General features: G+C 39.3%; 1 protein-coding gene across 2 annotated transcripts in view; it reads left to right on the top strand.

Moving 5' to 3' along the window:
• Positions 1-333: 333 nt before the first annotated feature.
• The window catches only part of Fat1 (FAT atypical cadherin 1), a 124,614-nt gene continuing 100,648 nt past the window's right edge, over positions 334-24,299 (top strand). For both annotated transcript variants that reach the window (XM_076853740.1, XM_076853739.1), the window contains exons 1-2: positions 334-433; positions 15,996-19,281. In XM_076853740.1, coding sequence (XP_076709855.1) covers positions 16,014-19,281 — 3,268 coding nt within the window. In that variant the 5' untranslated portion in view covers positions 334-433; positions 15,996-16,013. The remainder of the gene's footprint in view (positions 434-15,995; positions 19,282-24,299) is intronic.

The raw sequence follows: 24,299 nt of genomic DNA, 5'->3' as shown, positions 1-24,299 counted from the left end.
GCTCACTGGAGAGCTGGGGGCGAGGCGGGGCGCTGACGTCATCTCCCCTCCCCCAGTTCCTCCAAGAGGGAGGGAGTGGGGAAAAGAGACTGCGATCCGCCGCAGCTCCCGGCCGCAACTCCTCAACTAGGCGGCTGGCTGCCTGGACATGTCCTGACAAACTTGGCTTCTCTCCTGCTCTCTCCAGCGCTCGCGCATTCTCTTTTCGTCTCCTTTTGGTGCTCAAGTTTCCCCCTGGTCGGAAGCCTCTGGAGATGCGGCCACCTGGGTCCCAGCAGCGCGGGCGGATCGCACTCTGGTTGGGGATATGCTGAAGATCCAAGAGAGGCAAAGTTGGTACTTCAAACACGGCTCTTAACAATATCCAAACCGCGTGCGAATTACCCAACTGCCTGGGAGCGCAAAGCGGAGCACCGAGGACTGGACTAGAGTGGTAAGTCCTTTGTTTAATACATGCTTTTTTTTTTTTTAAGTTTAAAGGTAAATGAAATAACGTGGGCTGTTTGGCTCCAAGAGAATGCTGGATATGCGTGCATCTCGCAGGCTCTCCGCTCAAGGAACTGCACAACAATCTGGTTGTGCAGGGCTTGGGAATGAAAGATCTGTGTGCATAGCTTTTGGAACTCAAAAAATACATACAGAGCACTGTTCAAAAGAACTTGAGAAGCGATGCCGTTTGTACGTTATTTCGAACGTAACTTATTCTAGAAATGGTGCCCTGGGAGGGGGCATCGGGGACCGCATGATCTGCAGTGGCGCAGCGCCCTCTAGTCCGGACACCCGGCAAAGCGCACTCCTTGCCGGATTCCGCGCGGAAGGCGAACTTGGACCTGTGACTGCGGAGCACTCCAGGGACTTGGACGCGAGCTAAGTCGCCACTGCTTCAGCAGCCTTAATTTACCACCCAAACGGGCGGTAAATTTCCCAAAATCAGCCGGGGTGAACTAGATTCAAAGGCAGTCCTGGAGGAAAGGTTTTTAGTATTGGGAACTGCCCCCTTCCCCTTAATTTCCATGAGTCTCTGGGGGATCGGGTTGATTCTTTATAAAGGACACATGTGGAACTTGAATCACATTTTTCTTTTATGTGAAGGTAATTCGACATTGGCCGAAAAGTCATCTCCATTTCGTTATGTAGGGGCTAAAGGATCAGTAAAATCCTGGCAGCACCAGAGTCTGAATCTCTCTCTGTGGATCCCGTGGCGACGAAGTGCAACTTCTTCCAGGCAATTAGATTTCTAGGTGAGCCTGGATTCTCAGATTAATGTTTAGTTCTAGTAAGCCTATTATTTAGTAATAGATAACAATTTTCTCCAGGATTCTTTTATGCCATTCATAAAATCGTGTAATTTTATGTTACGGAATGGTATTTTTGTACTTTTTCTATTCTTCCTTTTCCCTCATGGTACTACACCAGGCTCTCCGTCCCCCAAGCCCTGAACGGCTGGCGTTGTTGTGTGGTGGTATTTTTCTGAGAATTCAGCAAGGGGCGCAAACCGGTTGAGCTTGGAGATCAGGTCATTCACTTTCGAGGTGTTCCATGTATGAAATTGACCTGTAACACCAGTAGCACTTTGCGCAATTGTGGCGGTGGCCAAACAAGTCTTTGGATGGTGGTGTTTACTGAGTATGTGAATTTATGTGTATTCTAAATAGTGATCAGCGAATATGGGGCTGTGAACCCACACCCCCATTCTGTAGGCATTATTTTTTCTTCCCCATCATAACATGCTAGACACCATTATTTTTTTCAGTCATCTTATTTAAGATGGCTTAGGAAGTGATATTAACTTTGAACCAAGGAAACAGTGTTCTAACACTGGACTCTTTCGTCCATAATCTGTCTCGTCATTCCCCCTGTAGCTCCCTCCACCGGTCCCAGGAAAATCAGATCTCTAGGTCCACACAGTGTGAAAATGTTGAAGCCCCAGAAACTTTCCGAGGTCAAGTTCGCTCTCTTCCCTGGGCTGCGTCTCAACGCTTCTGAACGCTCAGGGTTTCGGCTGAGTCTCAGTTGCGCTAAGCCGGTTTGGAGATCTGTGGGTGCAGGGATGGGCTTTCAGCCCTGGGACTCAGAGACTGGGCGCTCCCCCCGCAAGAGAGTTACCAGCGTGGGGGCGTTTGGCGCCGGCGTCGGGGGCTCCCTTTTCTCCCTGGGGAACTTGTAGTTGTTAGACTGGATGCAGTTTGCGGAACTATCGGAGGGAGAGAGTGCACGAGGTGACTTGGCTGCCTTTTGTCCGCAGACGGGGAGTTGGCGAGGGGTGGGGGGGGGGGGTGTTGTTGTTGGTGCTCGGAGAGGCTGGCGTTGGGGTTAGCTGCCAGACCCGGAAGGTTCTGGGGTCTAACTAGTTCTGCACTTAGAGGTCGCGGAGGAAATACCTCCTTTCCCCTCGGACTTAGCTTAGGTTTCAGGAGGAAGTAGATTCCTATCTTAACTACATTCCTTTTGTGACCTGTAGTAGTTTATTCCACCAAACAGACGCAGACCCAGAACCCAGGCATTCAAATGCAGATTCAGGAATTTCCTGAAAGTTCTAAAACAGGCTGAGGGACGCGTAGGGGACCTTGCCCTCATGTCTTAGCTTTTTTTCTTTTTCTAAGCCAAGCGAATGTTTCCCCTTTCCTAAAGGGGAACATTGCATATTTTCACCAGCATCTGCGTGCTGGCCATAACTAACGGCATTAGAACAAGCCCAAAGCTGTTCCTCGCTAGCCCCGGTGCTTGCTCTTAGCCCTGCACAGAGCTGGCCTTTGTAGGTTCAAGGTTTCTTTTGACCTCGGGCAGATTGTTGTTGCCCAGGACCCGTGGGCTCTGAGTCCCGCCGCCGCAGAAAGTCAGCTAGAGTTTCCGCGCTGGAGAAACGAGCGCCGGCGCAGGCAGGCGTGGCCGCAGGCGGAGGGATATCCTCCATGCGGAGTTCCTGAGGCACCGGACTGAGCTGGACTACTCGGTGCCGGCAGCGCAGGCGGCGAGTGGTGGAGCCGGCTGCCAGCGCCATGCGGACGTGCGGACCCAGTGAGGTCCCCGGCAGACCCGCTCCCCGCTCGGGGGCGCGCTGAGGCGACGAGGTGCGTGCCCCGGGAGTGCTGTTGCCAGTTGGGGCCAACTTTGCAGTAAGTTTGAGGGGAGAAAAGTTTGGAAAGTAGGTGAGGGCGCAGCGCCGCTCTGCGGCTGCGGGTGTCGGGCTGGAGCGTCTGTGCCCGGCGGGCATGCAACTTGTTCCCTCCTCGGGCAGGCTGTTAGGTGGGTGCCTTCTTGAGGCTGTCCAGCTCAGGAGTCTGCTCTTCCCGGTATCCCAGTAAATTGGAAGAAAGAAAGAGCCCGGCTGGAAGGTGGTAAGGAGTTGAGTCCTCTTCTTTCCCCCTGGAAAGTTCAGTCCTGGCGCCCGGTTTTCGGCGGCTTGGGAGGATGCGGAGGCGGAGTGGCTTGGGGGTGGTAATTGGCGACGTGAACGGCATGGTAATTACTGGGTCTGGTGCTGCAGCGAGCCGGCGGCGGGCCCTGAGCGCGGGGTCTGGCCCGGGGAGCCATTGCTGGACATCGCGGCGGCCTCGTTGCGCTGGCTCCGGGCGGCCGAGGGTGAGCGCTGCTGACCCCAGCCCGGAACACCTTGCACCGCTCCGCTTCTCCTTGCAGGTAACACTCCTGCCGGCTCCTGGATTGACTGATCTCTTCCAGTTTATGAAACATTTACTACGTAGGTGAGATGAAAGGAAGGCCGGTCGCGGAGAGTGGGGTCTTTGAAATGGAGTCGCAGAGTTGTCTTAGATGTTTTGTGCCCTGTAGGAGTGCTGCCCTGAGGTTTAGGTGCAACTGGTTGAATGCAGATTGAAGACTTGCGGTTGCTACACTGCGAGACTAAATGTAAAGTATGCGGTTTGTCAGTTGTTTCTATGTTCTCTGGAAGAGAAACTTGTAAGATTTTTATTAAAGAGATTCTGGCTCTTCAGTACTTCTTAGTAAGGTGCTTTCTTTTAGGAAGGTAACTTTCTCATAAGATTTTTTTTTTTTTTTAAATGAACCCAGTAATCTGAATTGCAGAGCTTTGGAAACAAGGATGCAATTGTATGTATTAGGAAAATAAACTCATAAATATTTTTTATGCAGTTAATTTTTTTTTTTTTGCATGTGTTTGGACTATGGTTTCATTAAGTGGCTTTTGTTAACTCCATGGTGACTGGTAGAGGAGAGTTTTTTCCTTTTCTTTTTTTTTTTTTAAATAACAGTGCCTTACAAATCGTAAGAGGTGCATCAACCTTCAATTACTTACTTACCTTTTCCAAAAGCAGATTCCTAGTGCATCATCTATTCAGTATAGAATAGTTTAAGAAGATACTTGGCGGGTGTTGAAAATAGGCAATGGTTGTGTCGTTCATTGGAAGAGTTTAGGTTTTGTTATCTGACACATTTAGTTGTTACAGGTACTCAGGTACCCTAGTTATATAGCTTAATTTTGGTTATTTGTCTTTGTGTCTTAGGAGGACAGATCTGATTCCACAATTAGAATTATCCCTTTTACCTTGTTATGTATTACAAGGTTTATGATGTAAAAACACTTCAAATATTATGTAGTTGTAAAAAACAACAGTTGATTGTTATGTCAAATGTGTTGTTTAACAAGCTCAATGTTAAGTTTTGATTAAAACTTGCATTTGTATATCTATTTCTGGAAAAATTAACATCTTAGAAGAGCCAAATTCTTTGTCACTGTGGAAGTAAGTAAGACAGGACTTCATAAAAATCATTTTGGCCACCTGTATTTTTAAAAATTTTTTTGTAAGTGCTGGGGTTTGAACTGGGGCCTCACACATACTAGGCAAGCTCTTGACTGCTGAGCCATATCCCCAGCCCCTTATTTGTATCTTTTTAATTTGTCACTAAAAGTGTCTGTTGGGTTCTCATCATGGTAGTAAATCATTTAGATCCATGTTAAAAGTTGTGGTGCAAATTAATACTATTTTCACTTCGCTGGGTCCTTGCCATTCTAGTGTATGTATGTCTTTAGGGTTAGCTCTAGAGCCACCTAAGAAGTAGTAATTTTCTTCAAATTTTAAAAATGGGACGCATCTTAAAGACTTTGTTTAAATCCTCAGAAGTCTGCTACCACCTGTTTTTCATGGAAATATGTCTGATTTTACATAGAATCAATAAGGAGCCAAATCAGATTAAAACACTATTACTGCATTAAATACTATCTCAATGGCCCAATTTGTGGCCGAAAGTATCTCCTGATTTAATAGAAGCCATAAGGCTTACTGTGCATTTTAATCTTTGTGAGTGGGAATCTACAGTGGGAAAGTGTTCTTTTGAGCAGATAATGTAGAGATGAAACCAAGTTCTGTCTTCTGGCCTCAGTTGTTCATTTTGCAAGTGTTGGATTATCCATTTATTCTGGAAAGGAGTTTTAAAAATGGGTGGTAGACATTTAATATTGGAAAATTGCTATTTTCTCCTTTCATATCTAAGAGGAGCATTAAACTTAAAAATGTATTCAAATTAGAAATACATAAAATATATATTGTATATAGCACGTTTTTATGTTTTTTTTTAAAGTCTTCCTTTCTGAAAGTCTCAGATTTAAATATTATCTAAATTCTTGCTTAATTCCAAGGTTCATTGTATAGGAGGAGAAGTCCATAAAGTAATTATATATCTTTTTAAGCCTCTAAGAAAATTAGTCATCTTTATCTTTCAGAGACTATTAAAAGCATAGAGCTTCATGATAAGGTCTATCGTACAGGCACCCATCTGGCATTACCTGTAGCCAAATTTGAAGCATTTTGATGTGGATAGTGACCTCTTTTTGGGCTCTTGGAATCTAGAGCCATCTGCAGGGCCATTTGCAGTGTTGTTACTGGCTTGGTGATTGTGCCTGGATTTCTTATTGAGAGTAATGGATGTATTATTTTTTTTTCATATTGACCCTCCTTGTCTCCCCTCCCCTATTTAGTCTTGCCTTTTATTAATCTTGCCTGTTCTTAATCTTAATCCATCTATCCACTTACCAGTCCAATAGCTATGGATCCTCTCTGTTCCAAATTTTGGGCTAAATGCAGTATACAGTGGTGAACAAGTTAGGTTTCTTCCCCTTAACAGAGATTGCAGTCCACTGAGGGAGAAGGATATTAAACATCAAAATCAATGTTACAAGAGATCCATTTGGGTCAGGACAGTCCATCAAAACATTTTAGCAAGCTGGAGATCTGGAATTAGGCAGATACAGGAAAGGATGAGTTATGAGGGAAGAGTGGATTAGGAGGGAATAGTTCAAGGAAAGCAAATGGCATGTGCAAAGCAAGTTATAGATAGGATGGTGTGACTTGACTGTAATGTGATGAATGGAGGAAAGAGAGTACTAAGAGCGTCATGCTGTCTATAGGGGAATGCTTGGTTAGTTTATTATCAGTACATTTTTAATCCTATTTTCTTTTGATTTATGATGTATCTTTTTCTTTGTCTAGGTAGAACATTGAAGAACCTATGGTAATGATTTAGATTGATTATTAAATAAAGATCTGGAGGATTGTTTTCCTAATAAGGATTGAGGCTAGAGGAAAAGAAGGAAACATTGAAAGTGAAGATAAAGATGTATGTGAAAAGTGGAGTACAGGAAAAATAAAATAAATTTGTTTGCGTTATTTTTCAGAAGGGAAGAGGTGTAGATGTTGAATTAGTTGAGCCTCAACTCTGGGTGTTGTCATTGGCTCAGGACAGCTTGGTGTTTCACCTTGTTGCAAGCCTCCTGGTTAATATTACTGTTTTGATTTGAAATAGGAATTAATAATAATGAAATCAGATTAGGAAAGATAGAGGTCAGATTATTGAAAGTCTTTAATACAGGTTAAGATAAGTATACTTAAGCAGAAATATTATTTTCAAACTAGTGAATACAATCACAAAGAAATTTGAATAGGCAGAATGCCAAAAAAGTGTTAAAAACACTATGCCTAAGAACAAGTGCACCTGTGAACCAGAAAATAGTAACAGAAATGGAAGGGAACTTTTTTTTGTTTTGTTTTGTTTTTGTTTTTTTGTACTTGAGCTTGAACCCAGGGAGCTTTCCCACTGAGTCACATCTCCAGTCCTTATTTTTTTACTTTGAGACAAAAAATTTGTAAGTTGATGAGAGTCTCTTCAATTTTCTGAGGCTAGCCTTGAATTTAGGATTCTCTTGCCTCAGTATCCTGAGTCCCTGGGATTCAGTCACTGTGCCTGTCTGAAGGGAACAGTTTTGAGAAATTGAGGAAGTAGAAAGTCTCAAAATCTAGATCACTCTTTAGAAATGGAATTTTGGCAGGCAGGAAAAAGAGATTATAGAAATCCTGGATTTGAGGTGGTGGGGAAAAAGGGAATATGTGGGGAGGGTAGAAGCCTATAAAAATTTTATCCAATTTCTAATTTGTCAAAGAAATGGAGTCCACAGAGGTAATTCCTTGAATTCAGATGGTTGATTAGAGACAAAGTTGGTGCTAGATTTCAGGTATTGTTTCCCAGTCCCTTCTTCTCTATTTGATTTTTGTTTTTTGGTCGCCAAGTTGAATGAGTTGAGGAATTGGTAAAACTACTCACTGAAATAGGAAAATAAAGTGAAAATGCTACTATTTTGCTATGGAGAATGAGTGGAAAACAGGCTTAGGTCTGATGGTTTTTCAGGAAAAGTGGTCTAAGGCACTTGAGAGGTTAGGGATTAAATATGGGGTTCAGTCATCGTTTTCCATGATTGAGGTGGAGTGGATGATATCTTTAAGGGTGATAATATATGCACATATGGGAAGAGTTGAAAGTCACAAGCGTGTAATACCAGACTTTAAGGTGAACGAGGCAGTACATGTACAGAAGAGTATTAAATAGAATCAGGAAGGTGTAGAGTCTTGTTCTTTACATGTTATGGATTGACTTTGTTTTTTAGGTAGTTTGACAATAAAAAGGACACAGGATTGCTGGGGATAGGGGTGAGTAGCATCAAATGTGACATTAAATCAGAGAAGATGAGCACTGAGAAATGATCATTGGATTGGACATCAGCTTGTGATGCCAGAAGAAGTTACTTTATTTGCCAAGAAGGATCTGAAGGATTTGTGTGGAGCAGGTGAGGGTTTTTAGAAGAGTTCTGTTAGGAGGTCAAGGTGACACAGAGAAACCACTTTATTTTTGTTTTGTTTTGTTCTTTAGAGCTTTGCCAGTATGAGAGGGGAAAAAAATAATTTAAAGGAAATGCAGGTTGAGAGTTGTGTATTGTAAGTAGGGATGAATCTGTTTGTAGACTCAGCAAAAGGTGATAGCCACAGGGAAGGGGTTGTTGACCATGTTTGAGTTTCTGAGATAATTTAGGGGAGAAGAGCTGAAGAAGAAACAGAATTTTTATGGCAGTAAGAATATCTGTTTATGGGTAGGATGGGCCCCCATCCCTTCTGAGGTGTGAGGAGAAGAGAATAGGCAACAATATTTTAAGGAGAGGAAGGAGGATGAGAGACTTTCTGCCTGATGAACTTCTGCATGCATGGAACATTCACATTCATGATCCACTATTTAGTGAAATGCTTGTGTGGGTTTCTAAGAACACAGAGAGCATAATTTGACCTATAATAAAACCTTCCTATTTTGGAAAAGTAGCCGGTATTAATCAAAGGCCACCCTTTTAAAACAACATTTAAAAATTATTTCTTTTTGCAGAGAAAAATACATGAGGTGAGATGAACTTAAATCACAATAAGTAGAATATTGAGCTTCTTGGTGGCCAAGTTTGTCCTGGAATGTGCATGCAGTGATTGGAGGATAGGTAATATACACTGAACACATCTCCAGTTGTGAAGAGAGGAAGAAAAGAGGTACAGCACAGGTGTGCCTCACCCAGCCAAAAACCTAGGTGCAGCCGTCATCTTGACTTTTACTATTAGTTTTTTAATGTCACAGTAGCACAGAACAACTAGAAACAATGGTCTTCATATTACTAATGGAAATGTTCTGTAGGCTCATATAGTAGTAGGTCAATTAGCTTTTAGAGGTTATTGAAAAATGTTTTACTATCTTACAGGTGCAAACACTTTTAAAACTTTGAGATTAATTAAATCATGTAAATGCAGATGTTTTAAGTTCTGATAAAGTCAGATTTTGTAGCTCTGTACTGTCCGTATCAGGAGTTTGAAGACCAGTTTCTCAGGTAATCATGTGAATAAAATACTTAAATCTTAGAGTCACAGACTTATTATAGCTCCAATCAAAACAGCACGTAAGGGGCTGTGATTGTGGCTCAGTGGAAGAGCACGGTAGAGCACTTGCCAAGCATGTGTGAGGTTCTAGGTTTGATCCTCAGCACCACATAAAGATAAATAAATAAAATACAGGTATTGTGTCCATCTACAACCAAAAAAAAAAAAAAACAAAAACAAAAACCCACAACAACAACATATAAATGGAGTTATCAGAAGTAATGAAGTGATATATGCCAAGCCTAAAGTATAGCTCAGTACTGTTCAGTTTTTAGAGTCATAGCTTCCTCTCATTTTTACTGAAAATTCTATTAGTATGGGTTTAAAAGATTAGTATTCACCTAGAAAATAAATGGGGTCTACTCATTAGTTTTTCAGAAAGCTCTTAAAAGTACTGTCTGCATTTATAATTTATTAGAAGGTTTAATTTTGATTTTTGCTTCCCCTACAAATGTTTCTGGAAACTATAAATAGATAATAGCCGAGTAACAAGTAGACTTTTTGGTAACATAATTTTTTTACTTCTGTTGAAAGGATTTTGGAAATCACTGAACATTTTATTTGATACAAAAAAAATTTCAAGCAAATCATTTACTTTTTATTTTCTTTTGACAATTTTGTGACATTGCTTTGAAAATGTGTTTATCTTTGCAGTTTACAGTTCTTTAAAAAGTTCTTTGAAAATGGCAATAAGTGTAACTCTGTGGTAGCATGTGTGCTTATCATTTGTGAAACCTTGGGCTCATCCCTAGCACCAAAGGAAAAAAGAAAAAAAAATGTGACACTAAATTGAACATTAAGCTCTCAATTCCAAGTTAAATTCTAGTGACATCCTCATTGATGTTGATGTAATGAAAATATGGAATAGAACACAATGAGGGAGAACCCAAAATTCTTCAACATTTTTGTATATTTTTATCTTATGTGAATGAAAAGTTTAATAATGTTTTCCTAATGTATAGAGGACTAAAATGACTACCTGTGCATGTAAGAATGGTACTCTCTCATTAATAAATGTACTGATTTTTGACAAACCTAGATATGTGTAATGCTGAATCCTACCTACTGCCCTGTCTTTGAAGCGTATTAAACATGTCTAAGTCTTAAACTTAAGATTTAAATGTGTATATACGCATTTATATTCTCAGTACAGAGTCTGTTGTTTTGTGAAGAATATGCATCCACAGTAATTGACTGGAGCACTTAACACGAGAATTTCTCTAATGAAGAAATATGAGGATATTAATATCTTATTTTTACCAGAAAAATCATCTTTCTTCCTGTATTAATGGATCTTCAGAAATCTATACTGAAGATATTTAAGCATTGGACCTGAGGGCTCTTTAAGACTGAACTAAGTAAACATTCTTTGTTTTTCACTTCGGAAAACGTATTTTAGAAATCTTAAATTACTAGTGCAAGTGGAATGATCACCTTCCAAATAACCAAGTGTAGCCTTGGGCAAAAATGGTTTTCAGAGTTTAATTTTCATAAGCATGAACTCTAGGTAATAATGTACTTTTCAGATGAAATGATATTGGTATCTCCCACTCTTAGCTTTACTATTTGTTTTGCATAGAATAACAGCCATAATTTTGATCATGGTCTTTTCTAGTGAAACCCAAGTTTACAGTTGTTGCTTATATTACTGTAGGGTTAATAATATCTCCCAAAAAAGTAATTTTTTTTTTTTCTGATCAGGAGATTGTATGTAATAATTTACTCAAATTACAGTGGTATTCTGTTAGCCAAGTTTACAGAATAAATTCAGGGTTGTAGAAAGCCTCAGTTATGAATGTGCCTCAGAAAGTTTACCCAACTGTGATTTGACTTATGAGAACTATGTTGGGTGGGTTGTGGAAGGTGATTTTTGTGTTTAGGGGTCCCACTGGGTGTTGGCAGGGACAGTGATTAGACTGAGTAACTTGGGAGAGGACAGCTGCAGCAATTTTATATGTTGAGCCTATGACTTGGGAGGGGAGGTGACCCAGGTCCTTTCAGCAGTGGTGGTGAGGGCAGTATGGCACCAGCCAGGATTTATGGGTCCTTTCTAAGTTCTGATGGTAGATTCAAATGCTCAGAAAGATTTATTATTGTCTTCATTACACCACTGTTTCTTGGTTCCCTTAACTACTTCTGCTCTCTCTTTGCTGGTTCTTCCTCCTCTTCTCAGATCTTGGGGAGCAACAAGGCTCCATCTTGGTTTTCCTTTTTGTTTCCTCTGTGTTCTCCTGGTCTGTCCTCTCATTCCATTTCCTTGTTTTAGATACTATCATTTGTATCCTGACACTCTAAAGCCTCCAGCTGGACTTTGCCTGCTTCTCTGTCTGTCTGCTGAAAACCCTTATTTGGATAACCTGTAGGCTGTTCTGTGTTAGTCAGCTCTCTGTTGCTGTGACTCAGTATCTGAGATTATCAGCTTAGAAGGAGAAAAGGTTTATTTTGACTCATGGTTTAGCAGGTTTCATTCAGTGCTTTGAGCCTGTGGCAGCACAGTACATTATGGTGGTAGAGTAGGCCTGGTTCACCTCATGGCAGCTGGGAAGCAAAGAGGGTGTGGGGAGGACTTGGATGGGGTCCACTTCCTCAGGGAAGACCTCCAGTGACCTAACTCCCTTCCAGTAGGCCCTATCTCATGAAGGGTTTACCATCTCCCCGTAGCACCACAGGTTGGGCACCAAGTCTTACATATGGGCCTTTGGGGGCCACTTTTAAACCATAGCGATTTCTAAATTATCTTGTTCATAACTGAACTCCTAATCTTAGTCCCTCTAACCTATTTCTCTATTAGTCTTTCCTTTCTGGTACATGGCAGCTCTGCTCTCTTTGCTCATCATACAATTCTTGGAATCTTCTTTGATACTTCTTTTTCTCCCTTCTCTCCAGTTCATCAGCAAATCCTGATATGGGTCCAGATTTGGATGCGTCTCCCTATCGTCATCATTACCTTTTTGGGTCAAGACACCCTGGTCACCCACCTGCATTATTTCAGTAGCCTCTGACTGGACTCCCTCCAGCTTTTGCTCTTGCTGTCTGTCCTATATTTTCTCAAAGATACCAGAGTGACCCTTTCAGTTAAGATCATGTCACTCTACTTTTCAGTCATCTGGTAGTTTCCCACTTTATTTGTAGCAGATCCAAAGTCCTTAAAAAAATGATTTGACTATATATGTAATTAGGGGACAACAGACAAATTAATTTTATGGACAAATTCTAAGTGATTTGGGTAGCATAGCTCTCCATCCATTAAGAATGGGATGAATGCATACAGTGATTTCTTTCCAAAGAGTACAGTACAGAAAAGGGGGAAATGGCATAACTTTACCCTGGAAAAACCTAACAGACACCCCCTCAATCAAGTGAACAATATGTAGTGTCAATAATAAGATGATTACGTCCTTTGCTGTGATGAAAACGACAGGTTACCTTTGTGGTGATCCTTTTCAAAACACAATCCTAGTCTAAGCATAAGAAAACCATCAGACAAATTTCAATTGAGGTTCATTTTGCCTGAGGAATATTCTACAAAATGTCTAATTAGTACTTTTCTCAAAATTATCAAGATTGTTAAAAACAAGGAAAATCTTAGAGACCATAGTTCAGAGGAGTCTAAGGAGAGAGGACTGCTGAATATAATGTGTGTGTGTGTGTGTGTGTGTGTGTGTGTGTGTATGTGTGTTTGAATAGGATCCTGGGGTGGAAAGAGGATATTGGGTAAAATTTAAGAAAATCTGAGTAAAGTATGGACCTGAATCAATAATGTATCAGTAGTCATTCATTAGTTGTGACAAATGTATTATACTAATGTGAGGTGCTAACAGGGGAGACAGGGAATTGCAGCTTCTCTGTAAATCTAGAACAATTTTAAATAAAAAGTTTATTAAAAAAAAAACCTTCCTTTTATGATCTGCTCTCTTTCTACCTCCTGTCTCTCATTGGAGCACAATGGGGAAGAGGAGAGCAATCTTCATGATCTCTGGGTTGTTTCTCTAAACTATTACTTCTTCTCTAGGGATGATTTTTGAGCCCTAGAGGACATTTGGACATTTGGACAGTGTGTAGGCACTTTTAGTTGTCCCAACTGGGATGGATAATGGTATGGGGTTTTAGTGGGTCGAGACCAGAAATAATGGTAACTATCCCAGTGTCTCAGAGAATCGAAGAATTATATGCCCCTCATGTCCAGATGCTAAGGTTGAGGATCTCTGGCCCTTTAGAATTTGGGGTTCTCTGTTTTCTATCAGATTCCTGACCAGTGTTTCTTGCCCTGCTTTGCTTTTCTCCTTGGCACTTCTCCTCAGTGTCCAGTGTACTCTTGGTTTAGTTGCTTGTCCATCTCTTGCCAGCAAGTGTGTCTTCCATCAGGATTTGGTAACTTGATTCCCTTTTGAGTCCCCAGCATTTGGAATTGTGCCTGACTCAGTCTAGGTGTGTTCATTCAATATATGTTGAAAGAGTTAAATAATTACAGAAGTGAGTAGATGATAAGGATGACATATACTTACACTAAAAATTCAAGTAACAAAGTGCAAATGTATACATTCCTCTAACTGCCTATTCCCTCTTTGTGTTCTCTAGAAATTCCCACTGAGTTTCTTTTTTATCAGTCCACAATTTCCCCTCATTTTTAAATCTATCTGTATACCAGGAACATGTGAACTCAATTTATCTGCATTTCTCCTTTTTAAAATGGGATCACCTAAGTATTTCTATTGATATATCTGGACATATTTACATATCAACACATGGAATGCCGTCTTTTTGATGGCTGCATGATTTATATGTAGAATTAAGCAAAAGTATTTTTAAGTGTTTACAGTAGAATCTTGGTATGATACTTCATTATAAAGTGTATAATAATAATCATGTCTCCTGAAACAATGTGTTTCCTTAAACCAAGACCGTACTCAACATTATCTTTGTTAGAGTTCTTCAAGACATTTTCTTTATATGCATTTTTTATTCCTACTTTGTAAGTGTCTTATGATTGTGAGCTTTGCCTTTTTCTAATCTTTATGTACCTAGCCTGGTGCTGTCTGATAGATAGCAGGTCCTTAAAACCTGTGGGTTGAATTGAATTGAATTTTCTCCTTCTTTTGTTAAAAATACCGGATCATTTTGTAATATTCAAATTTCTATGCGTATTAGAATCATTGACCAAATTGAAGTGTGTTTAGATGTAGTTTTGGGAGAAAAATAGTGTTGAAATGATAATTCTTCTAGAGTCCAGAGATCTAATTTCCTGATTGTATCTCTGAGAAGAAGGCCATGATAGCTAAAGAACAAGTTAGGGTGCCCAACTTGAATGTGATTCAGTAGCAATTAAACTTCTAATTGTTTTAAGTATATCAGATCTTGTCTTTTTTTTTTTTTTTCTCCTAATGAAATGACTAATGGGGCAAAGTTGGCAGTAGCTGAGTTCAGATACTACAAATTAATGTTCCCATGCTTATTTCAGCCTAGCTGGTAAACTAGCCTTCCAGTCTGCTTCTTTCACTTTTGGTAGCACTGACAATTTGTGAATATTAATTTGGAACTAACTTTGCAAGGATTCAGTGCTGTCCTCTATTCAGTGCTGGGTGGGGTGTGAAACTGCATGGATTTACAAGATGAATTTGTTGGCATGATAGAACAGTGCCATTATCTGAAAGTATTGAAAATATTATCTGAAAATATTGTCCTGTTTCTCTGGCCAGGTTTCAGCCCAATAGAGTTAGCCTACCTTCTTGTTGGAGGCAACTTTTTCTTATAAATTTCCTTCTTTCCTTCCCAAGTCACCTTCTGACCCTCTTTCAGTTCCTGACACCTTGCTACATTGATTTGACCCTTCATTTGTGTGAACTTTGAGTTAGCTTTTGTATGTGTATATCTTGTCATTTAATGGGGGCCCCCTGAGTAAGAGGTAGGTCAGTGTCTTGAAGATTGTAGACATTATGAGCAACTGGTTGTTGACATCAGTGGTGATAAAATATTGATGCTGTTGGTGAGATTTGCTTTGCTAACTCTGACTGATATCTAACTACTGAATTCTAGAATTTGCTTTGCTAACTCTGATTGATATCTAACTACTGAATTCTAGAATTCAGATTGTAAACTCACCTTTTTTGAGTGCTCATGTTAGTGTTTCAGAAATTACTTCGGCTTGATGATGTGATTTAAAAATACATTTAAATAGTTAAATATGTTAAATGAGACAGTAAAACCTTGTTTTGTGTAGGAGTGAACTTAATCATTCTTATAAAGAAATAATATAATTTCAGGATAAATTTTGAAATGGGATTACCAGCTATCATTATGGAAGATCACGGAAAGCCACTGTTGGATTTTTTTCCCCTAAGTCATTAGAAGCTTTGCATGCTCACCGTACTCCAGTAGCATTAAGTTTGCAAGCATTTTTAGCGTTCAATTACTTGTATGAACTAAATGTAAAAAATACTTATCACCTTTCTCTTTAACAATTGCTTATGTTTACTTTAAATATTTTAAATATAAAATTTAATTGTTATGGTTGTCAGACTTCAGTGTTTATTATGGTTTATCAAATATGAAAAATAGGATTTTGAGTCAGAAAAAGATTGTTATCAAACTTAGTAATTCTATACTTATTTGAAAGAATATTGATACCCACTGAAAAACAGGAAAATAATATCCCAGTCCATTGCGTTTATCCATATTTCAAATAGATGAAAGATACTTTAATATAAGGTTTAAAGCAATTTACATTTTTTTTTTGCTTGTCTTATTTCTTAAAGTGATAATTCTTATTTTTTTTTTCTATTTTAGGTTCCTGAGAGTTAAACAATGGGGAGACATTTGGCCTTGCTTCTGCTTCTGCTTCTCCTTCTCCAACATTTTGGAGACAGTGATGGAAGCCAAAGACTTGAACATCCTCCTCCTCTACAGTTTACACATTTCCAGTACAATGTCACTGTGCATGAGAATTCTGCAGCTAAAACCTATGTTGGGCATCCTGTGAAGATGGGTATTTACATTACAAATCCACTGTGGGAATTAAGGTACAAAATTGTCTCAGGAGACAATGAAAACCTGTTCAAAGCTGAGGAGTACATTCTTGGAGATTTTTGCTTTCTAAGAATAAGGACCAAAGGAGGAAATACAGCTATTCTTAACAGAGAAGTGAAAGACCATTACACATTGATAGTCAAAGCAGTTGAAAAAAATACTAATGTTGAAGCCCGAACAAAGGTCAGGGTTCAAGTGCTGGATACAAATGACTTGAGACCATTGTTCTCACCCACCTCATACAGTGTTTCCCTACCTGAAAATACAGCTATAAGGACCAGTATTGCACGAGTCAGTGCCACAGATGCAGACATAGGAACCAATGGAGAATTTTATTACAGTTTTAAAGACCGAACTGACATGTTTGCTATTCACCCAACCAGTGGCACCGTAGTTTTAACTGGTAGACTTGATTACGTAGAGACTCAGCTCTATGAGCTGGAGATCCTTGCTGTGGACCGTGGAATGAAGTTGTATGGTAGCAGTGGTATCAGCAGCATGGCCAAGCTAACAGTTCATGTGGAACAGGCCAACGAATGTGCTCCTGTGATAACAGCAGTAACATTGTCACCATCAGAACTGGACAAGGACCCGACATATGCAATTGTAACTGTGGATGACTGTGATCAGGGTGCCAATGGGGAAATTGCTTCTTTAAGCATTGTGGCAGGTGACTTCCTTCAACAGTTTAGAACAGTGAGATCCTCTCCAGGAAGTAAAGAGTATAAAATCAAAGCTATTAATGGCATTGATTGGGACAGTCATCCTTCTGGTTACAATCTGACTCTACAGGCTAAAGATAAGGGAACTCCTCCCCAGTTCTCTTCAGTAAAAGTAATTCATGTGACTTCTCCACACTTTAAAGCTGGGCCAGTCAGGTTTGAAAAGGATATTTACAGAGCAGAAATAAGTGAATTTGCTCCTCCCAATACACCTGTGGTCATGGTAAAAGCCATTCCTAGTTATCCCCATTTGAGGTATATTTTTAAAAGTACACCTGGAAAAGCTAAATTCAGTTTAAATCACAACACTGGTCTCATTTCCATTTTAGAACCAATTAAAAGACAGCAGACATCCCATTTTGAACTTGAAGTAACAACAAGTGACAGAAAAGCCTCCACAAAAGTCTTGGTTAAAGTCTTAGGTACAAATAGCAATCCCCCTGAATTTACCCAGACAGCGTACAAAGCATCCTTTGATGAGAACGCACCCATTGGTACTACTGTCATGAGAGTGAGCGCCATAGACCCTGATGAGGGTGAGAATGGATACGTGACTTACAGTATTGCAAATCTAAATCATGTGCCATTTGTGATTGATCATTTCACTGGTGCCGTGAGTACTTCAGAAAACCTGGACTACGAACTGATGCCTCGGGTTTATACCTTAAGAATTCGAGCATCAGACTGGGGCTTGCCATACCGTCGGGAAGTTGAAGTCCTTGCTACGATTACTCTCAACAACTTGAATGACAACACACCTTTGTTTGAGAAAATAAATTGTGAAGGAACAATTCCCAGAGATCTAGGTGTGGGGGAGCAAATAACTACCGTGTCTGCTATAGATGCCGATGAACTTCAGTTGGTACGGTATCAGATTGAAGCTGGGAATGAACTAGATTTGTTTGGCTTAAACCCCAACTCTGGGGTATTGTCATTAAAGCAGTCACTCATGGATGGTTTAGGTGCAAAGGTATCTTTTCACAGTTTGAGAATTACAGCTACAGATGGAGAAAATTTTGCCACCCCATTATATATCAACATAACTGTGGCTGCCAGTCGCAAGCCAGTAAACTTGCAGTGTGAAGAGACTGGTGTTGCCAAAATGCTGGCAGAGAAACTCCTGCAGGCAAATAAGTTGCACGGTCAGGGGGAGGTCGAGGATATTTTCTTTGATTCTCACTCCATCAATGCTCATGTCCCACAGTTTAGGAGTACTCTTCCAGCTGGTATTGAGGTAAAGGAAAACCATCCTGTGGGTTCCAGCATAATTCTCATGAATGCTACTGACCTTGACTCTGGCTTCAATGGAAAATTGGTATATGCTATTTCTGGAGGAAATGAGGATAGTTGCTTCATCATTGACATGGAAACTGGAATGCTGAAAATCTTATCTCCACTTGATCGTGAAACAGCAGACAGATACACATTGAATATTACTGTTTTTGACCTTGGTATACCACAGAAGGCAGCTTGGCGTCTTCTGGATATCATTGTTCTGGATGCCAATGATAATCCACCTGAATTTTTACAGGAGAGCTATTTTGTTGAAGTGAGTGAAGACAAAGAGATAAATAGTGAAATCATCCAGGTTGAAGCTACTGATAAAGATCTAGGCCCCAATGGACATGTGACATACTCTATTCTTACAGATACTGATAAGTTTTCAATTGACAGCACAACTGGTGTTGTTAAAATTATGCACCCTTTGGATCGTGAACTACAGCATGTGCATTACTTAAAGATTGAAGCCAGGGATCAAGCCAAAGAAGAGCCCCAGTTGTTTTCCACTGTGCTTTTGAAAGTCTCACTAGAAGATGTTAATGACAACCCACCCAAGTTTATTCCACCTAATTACCGTGTGAAAGTTCGAGAGGATCTGCCAGAAGGAACGATAATCATGTGGTTAGAAGCCTACGATCCTGACTTGGGTCAATCTAGTCAAGTGAGATACAGTCTTATGGACCATGGAGAAGGACACTTTGATGTGGATAAACTCAGTGGAGCAGTTAGAATTGTGCAACAGTTGGACTTTGAAAAGAAGCAAGTGTACAATCTCACGGTGAGGGCCAAAGACAAAGGAAAGCCAGTTTCTCTGTCTTCCACTTGCTATGTGGAAATTGAGGTAATTGATGTGAATGAGAACTTACATCCTCCAGTGTTTTCCAGCTTTGTGGAAAAGGGTGCAGTGAAAGAAGATGTCCCTACTGGCTCATCGGTAATGACAGTGTCAGCTCATGATGAGGACACAGGAAGAGATGGGGAGATCCGATATTCCATTAGAGATGGTTCTGGTGTTGGTGTTTTCAAGATAGATGAAGAAACAGGTACATACGTTTTTATTACTCTTGTTTCTCATCCCTCCTATTTTTTTCACAGATGCCTTTCGATAGATCCTTCACAATTCCCAGTTGATCTCTCTTAGGGCCCAGTATAGAAGTGCTTCTGAATGGTGTTGATCTGTTGTATGTAGATATAAGTCATGAAGATGGAACGAAGGACCCCAGATGATTAAATGGGCATTAAGTGATTGAGAAAAAATTAAAACTGTTCCTACTGATACTCATCTCTAAGTTTGTACTCTCTATTATCAAAAATATCACTTTGGTTTTATTGTAACTGTGAGAAGCCCTTCAGAGGTTTTCACACTCAGGTGTTCGAAGGCCCTATTTACAGCAACCACTAGCACTATCTGGCATGCCATCCAGAGGTGATTGCACAACCTCCAACATTATGCAGTGCACACAGATTATGGGTTAGAACGTCTATAATATGATCTGGTTTACTTAGTACCTCCCTCAGGTTTTGTCTGAGAGGCAGATGTAGGGTAGTGGAATGTTGAAAAGACCTGTCTTGTAAGCCTGGCTCTTTCAGTTGTTTGTAACATATGATCTTGAATGAGAGAAATACTGCTTTAAACTAACTTTTCATCTGTAAGATGAAGACACTCAAAATTATTACAAGATTTATGTGATGATACAGCAAAATAACATGGGAAAGGTCTTAGTGTGTTAGGCTTATTAATTTCTTTTTTGAAATGGTAGCAATGTCTTTTTATGATACCATTTCACCTAGAATAGGGTTCTAAAACTAGGACCTCCAAGACGACCAGTTCATGTGAGTATATACTGTTTTGCATTATGTGCATACTTTCCTCTAGCTGCAAAGATATTATAGTTACAAGTCAACCTCCTTGATAGAGTGTGAACCTTAATAAACTCATATGTTTCTATCTTTAATACTTAGCAAAGAGTGGCTGGCACATAGAAGCTGTTCAATCAATGTCGAAAGAAAAATGAGTAAATTAATATTTTGGCTTTGGCCTACCCTCTGAGCATGGTCATAGAAATAGAAGGAAACTGGGTAACTGTAGCACAAAATAGTGATAGGTGAATTTTTTTAATCTCTTTCATTTTTCCTGTATAAATCTGTCCATTCTAAAAGAGAATTTGATGGTTACATTAAATCTTTATGTGTTCAGTAATACCATAAAAAAATAACAAAAGTATTTAGTTAGCACTTACCCAGTGTCCATGTGAGCATCTAAAGGTACAAAGCACATGAAAATTTTAACTTCTCTTAGAAATAGTTATTTTGGAGATTATAGTTTTTTTATTATGCTTTTATTAATTCAAGGGATTCTTTTGCTAATTGTATACCACTAGCATGTGTTAGATATATAGTAGATCTACAGATTATGTTCCTCATCTAAAAGTCTCACAGTTAATACAAGAGAAAGTAAGCATAAGCAGTAGTGTTTGGTAGATATTTATCCGAAGAGTAGAATGCCTATTTTTTTTTTTTTTTAGTCATTGTTGTTTTGTTATTACTGTCCAATATAAATTAGAATTTTTAGGTACATTATCAACATAGAGAAATATCCAAAGTTAATAATTTAAGTTGAAATTATGACATGTTCTTTTTAATTTCTAAGAACACATATTCCTACTTTTTTTCCTTCTCAAAGTAGATTTCAAAAAACCTATAAAGAACTCTTACAAATTAAAGTTGAATCAGAAAATAGAACCTGAATCTTAATTTACATCCTATTCGTGACTTAAATTATATGATCGCTGCCTTTTGGGGTTTTCTTTCAAATGAAAAGTATATTTTTATTGTTGCTTTTTAAGGAATCATTTCAAAAGTAGAATTTTTTTTTTAACCTATAAATTAAGGAGTTGGGTTATTTTTACTACCATGGATTGAGGGGGGAGGAGCCAACCAAACAAGGCAGTGTCCTGAAATAGATCTGTGGTAGTTTTCAGAGCTGAAAGGCAGTGCCAGATTCTTCCACTGGTAATTTAGTGGGAAGGAGGAGGAGGTGTTAGGATTAGGGGCCCTGTGGTTGGTAAAGGAATGAAAGACCGTTAGGCATTTATATAATGATATTTAAAGGTGAGAGAGAAGCTGGAAATTTCTAGGTCATTCTGTGATCCTAGTTTTACAGAGGAAAACACTCATGTGTATGGTAGATTTATTTATATATGCCTTTTGAAATTGAATAAGTGATAAAATAATATTTATATATTGGACTGGTATGCATTACAAGATTTTTTTTTTTTTCCTGACAGTAGAATTATCAGCCCAAGTTATTTTAGAGATTCTTGGCCAGGACAACTAGTAACATAATATTAAATTCCTTTAGGAAAAAAAATTAGTTTTATGCAGCAGGAACGAATGCTGAAATTAGGTAAGCTTTTCTGTTTTTCTTTCTTTTTTTTTTTTTGTAGTTTAATTTCTAGGGCATTGAAGGAGTGTGGAGGAATGTCTTTCTAACCAGGAAAAGTAAGGGCAGTTTGGAAATACCAATGGGAACATCACAGAATGGGAGCACTCCAACTCAGTATGGATTGGTGTTGGCTTGGCTCAGGTCTGGTCAGCACTTTCCTAGAGCTTCCCTCTTTTCATTGCCCACTTCCATTGGGCTCTCACTTTCTCCAGCAGTGATGCATTTATTATTGGGCTGATTGATTTGGACCTCTGCAGCACTGTTCTGACTCGGGGGGACCAAAAACCTGTACACTTAACTATTTGCTTCTTGTCTTTGGCTTTAAACTCCTTGTGTTGGTTGAATAATATGACCAGGTTTTCGTAGTGGCTTAACTATTTCAACGTTGTCAAATGTGCGTATCTTTCATATCCTTTTTACAAAACAGAGAATATATTCAAAAACTTGAACTTAGTTTTTACTATTTTTAAGATCTTTCTTCTTCTATTTAAATCTGCTTAAATTTTGAAACATCACCTGAAAAGTAGTTTTTTTAAAAAATGAAACTTCTGTGGATTAACTCTGAATTTTTTACATATTTTGCTAATTGGCTTTTATAGGGAGGTAACATGTAATCTCAGTGTGGGGGTAACAGTCATTTGCTCATCTGATAATCTCTCACTGTGTCATATGCTTTTTCTGGAGAGGCCTCTGGGGATTGTTAGTGAACTGTTCTGACAAATCTGTGCCCATGTGATTGGCCTTCCATTTGAGGTTTGGAAGGATAGAGCATTACATGAAAAATTATTTGGAAAGTCAGTTTTTGTTGGAGAGCCAATCTCTACAGCTCTGATTAAGATTCTTTAAATTTCTCTGCTTAAAATCTGCAGTTAGAATTCTAAAGTAGATTTGATAAAAATACTTAGTGTAGTAGTTTTCTTGGAAGCATGTGTAATTTCACATTTAGGTTTTGGTTTGCCTAATTTAATAGTTATCAGTATAATGATAATTCTTCACCTCATTTTTACTTCACATAGGTTCTTGGTTGCTTTGTATGTTTCCAAGTCAAGCAGAATGGAATCTTGAGCATCCCTCATAGATTTGTGAAATAAATCCTGTTTAGTCATTTTAACTGATGGGTATCCACCAAGTTAATTATTACTTGAGGACCCAGAAGAAGTTGCATCTTTTTGTTAATTTGTAAAACTAAGATAGTATATAGAACAATGCTTATCCAGAAGTTTTTAAAATTGTTAATGGAAGGTTGTGTTGCAGCAGTGTTTAGGTGAGTCTCTTTCCCTGATGTGTGTATGTTAATGGGATGCTCACAGGTATGCTTTGCCTTCAGTCAGAAGTAGGATGGTTCTGTGTTTGGATGGTGGCATAATGCAATCCAGGAACAGTATTTTCTCCTTTGACTCTACTTATTTGGGGAGACCATGTTTTTCGTTAAGATAAGAGCAGATATTTAAGCTTATTAACATTGGGTTACTCTTTAGGATTCTGATCATGGTTTCAGTATTGAAGTTTACATATGTTTCTATGGAAAGACTTGGAATGAGTTAATATGGAAATATAGCTGTTGTGACAAGATAAATCACCATTCATGAAATATGGGAGGGCATATGAGGATTACATTTTTCTAAAGAGAAAATTGCTGTGTTCTCATTATGGGGGAAGTTTTAGTTTATCATTCCTGTATCACCAAAGATTGCCTTCTGGCCTTTCTTACAGTGGACACTGCATGAATGCAGTTGTATAGTGGAAACAGAAGGGAATTTCATTTCAGGCTTACCTGATTGCTAACCTCATTGAGAGGGAAAATGTTCTTGGAACCTCTGTCTTGTTTGGCAGATGTCTGAATATTTTTTGTTGTTTGGTTTTGAAAAATGTGTTTCCTAAAATAAAGTAGGATATTCTGCATACATCCTAGGACATATATTTTCCCTGCAGCCTGTTCTCTCATGACAGGAAATGGAATGTAGCAGATACTAATGGGCCATGGATCATGACTGAAAACTCTGTGAGAATGGCTAAGAGCTGGGTGGCTGTTGGAAGTGTGGCCGGTTGCGGTGTGAGCATTTTCTCTCCGTTGGGTCTAGAATTCCTGGCAGTATGAACTTAAATAGATACTGGTGGGAGGCCCAGTTAGGGAGTTAAGAAATTTGCTGGTGAAAGGGCTTTTGTATTGCTGTGTCCTCCCTTAAGTGGCAGCAGCTGCTGTCCTCTTTTTGTTGTTCTCCTAGGAAAGTTTAAAGAGAAAAGAAACTTACTTCCCAGTCACAGTGAGATTGAAAGTCAGGCTTTGCAGAAATTTTCTGATGGTATGCTCTTGCCATGTTCAGGGGTGAAAATCTGCGCTCGTGTGTGTGTGTGTGTGTGTGTGTGTGTGTGTGTGTATGTGTATGTATGTGTTGAGGCAGAGCATAGTCATAATCTCTGCTGGGGAGTCCTCCTCTGAAGCAGGAGGATTGTTAAGGTGAAAGAAGAATCTAATTTGAAATCTGAAGGAAATTTTATTTTGTTTTAAAAGAAAACAAGATCAGCTTTTCTTTAGTTGTTTATATGATATTTAAAAAGTTGTTGCTTGGAGTACTGAGGGGCTAAATCTAGTTGGAAGGGAAGTTGGGATGTAAA

The sequence above is a fragment of the Callospermophilus lateralis genome, chromosome 4, assembly GCF_048772815.1.
Source record: "Callospermophilus lateralis isolate mCalLat2 chromosome 4, mCalLat2.hap1, whole genome shotgun sequence".
Lineage (NCBI taxonomy): Eukaryota > Metazoa > Chordata > Mammalia > Rodentia > Sciuridae > Callospermophilus > Callospermophilus lateralis.
This window is presented reverse-complemented; position numbering and strand designations above follow the sequence as displayed.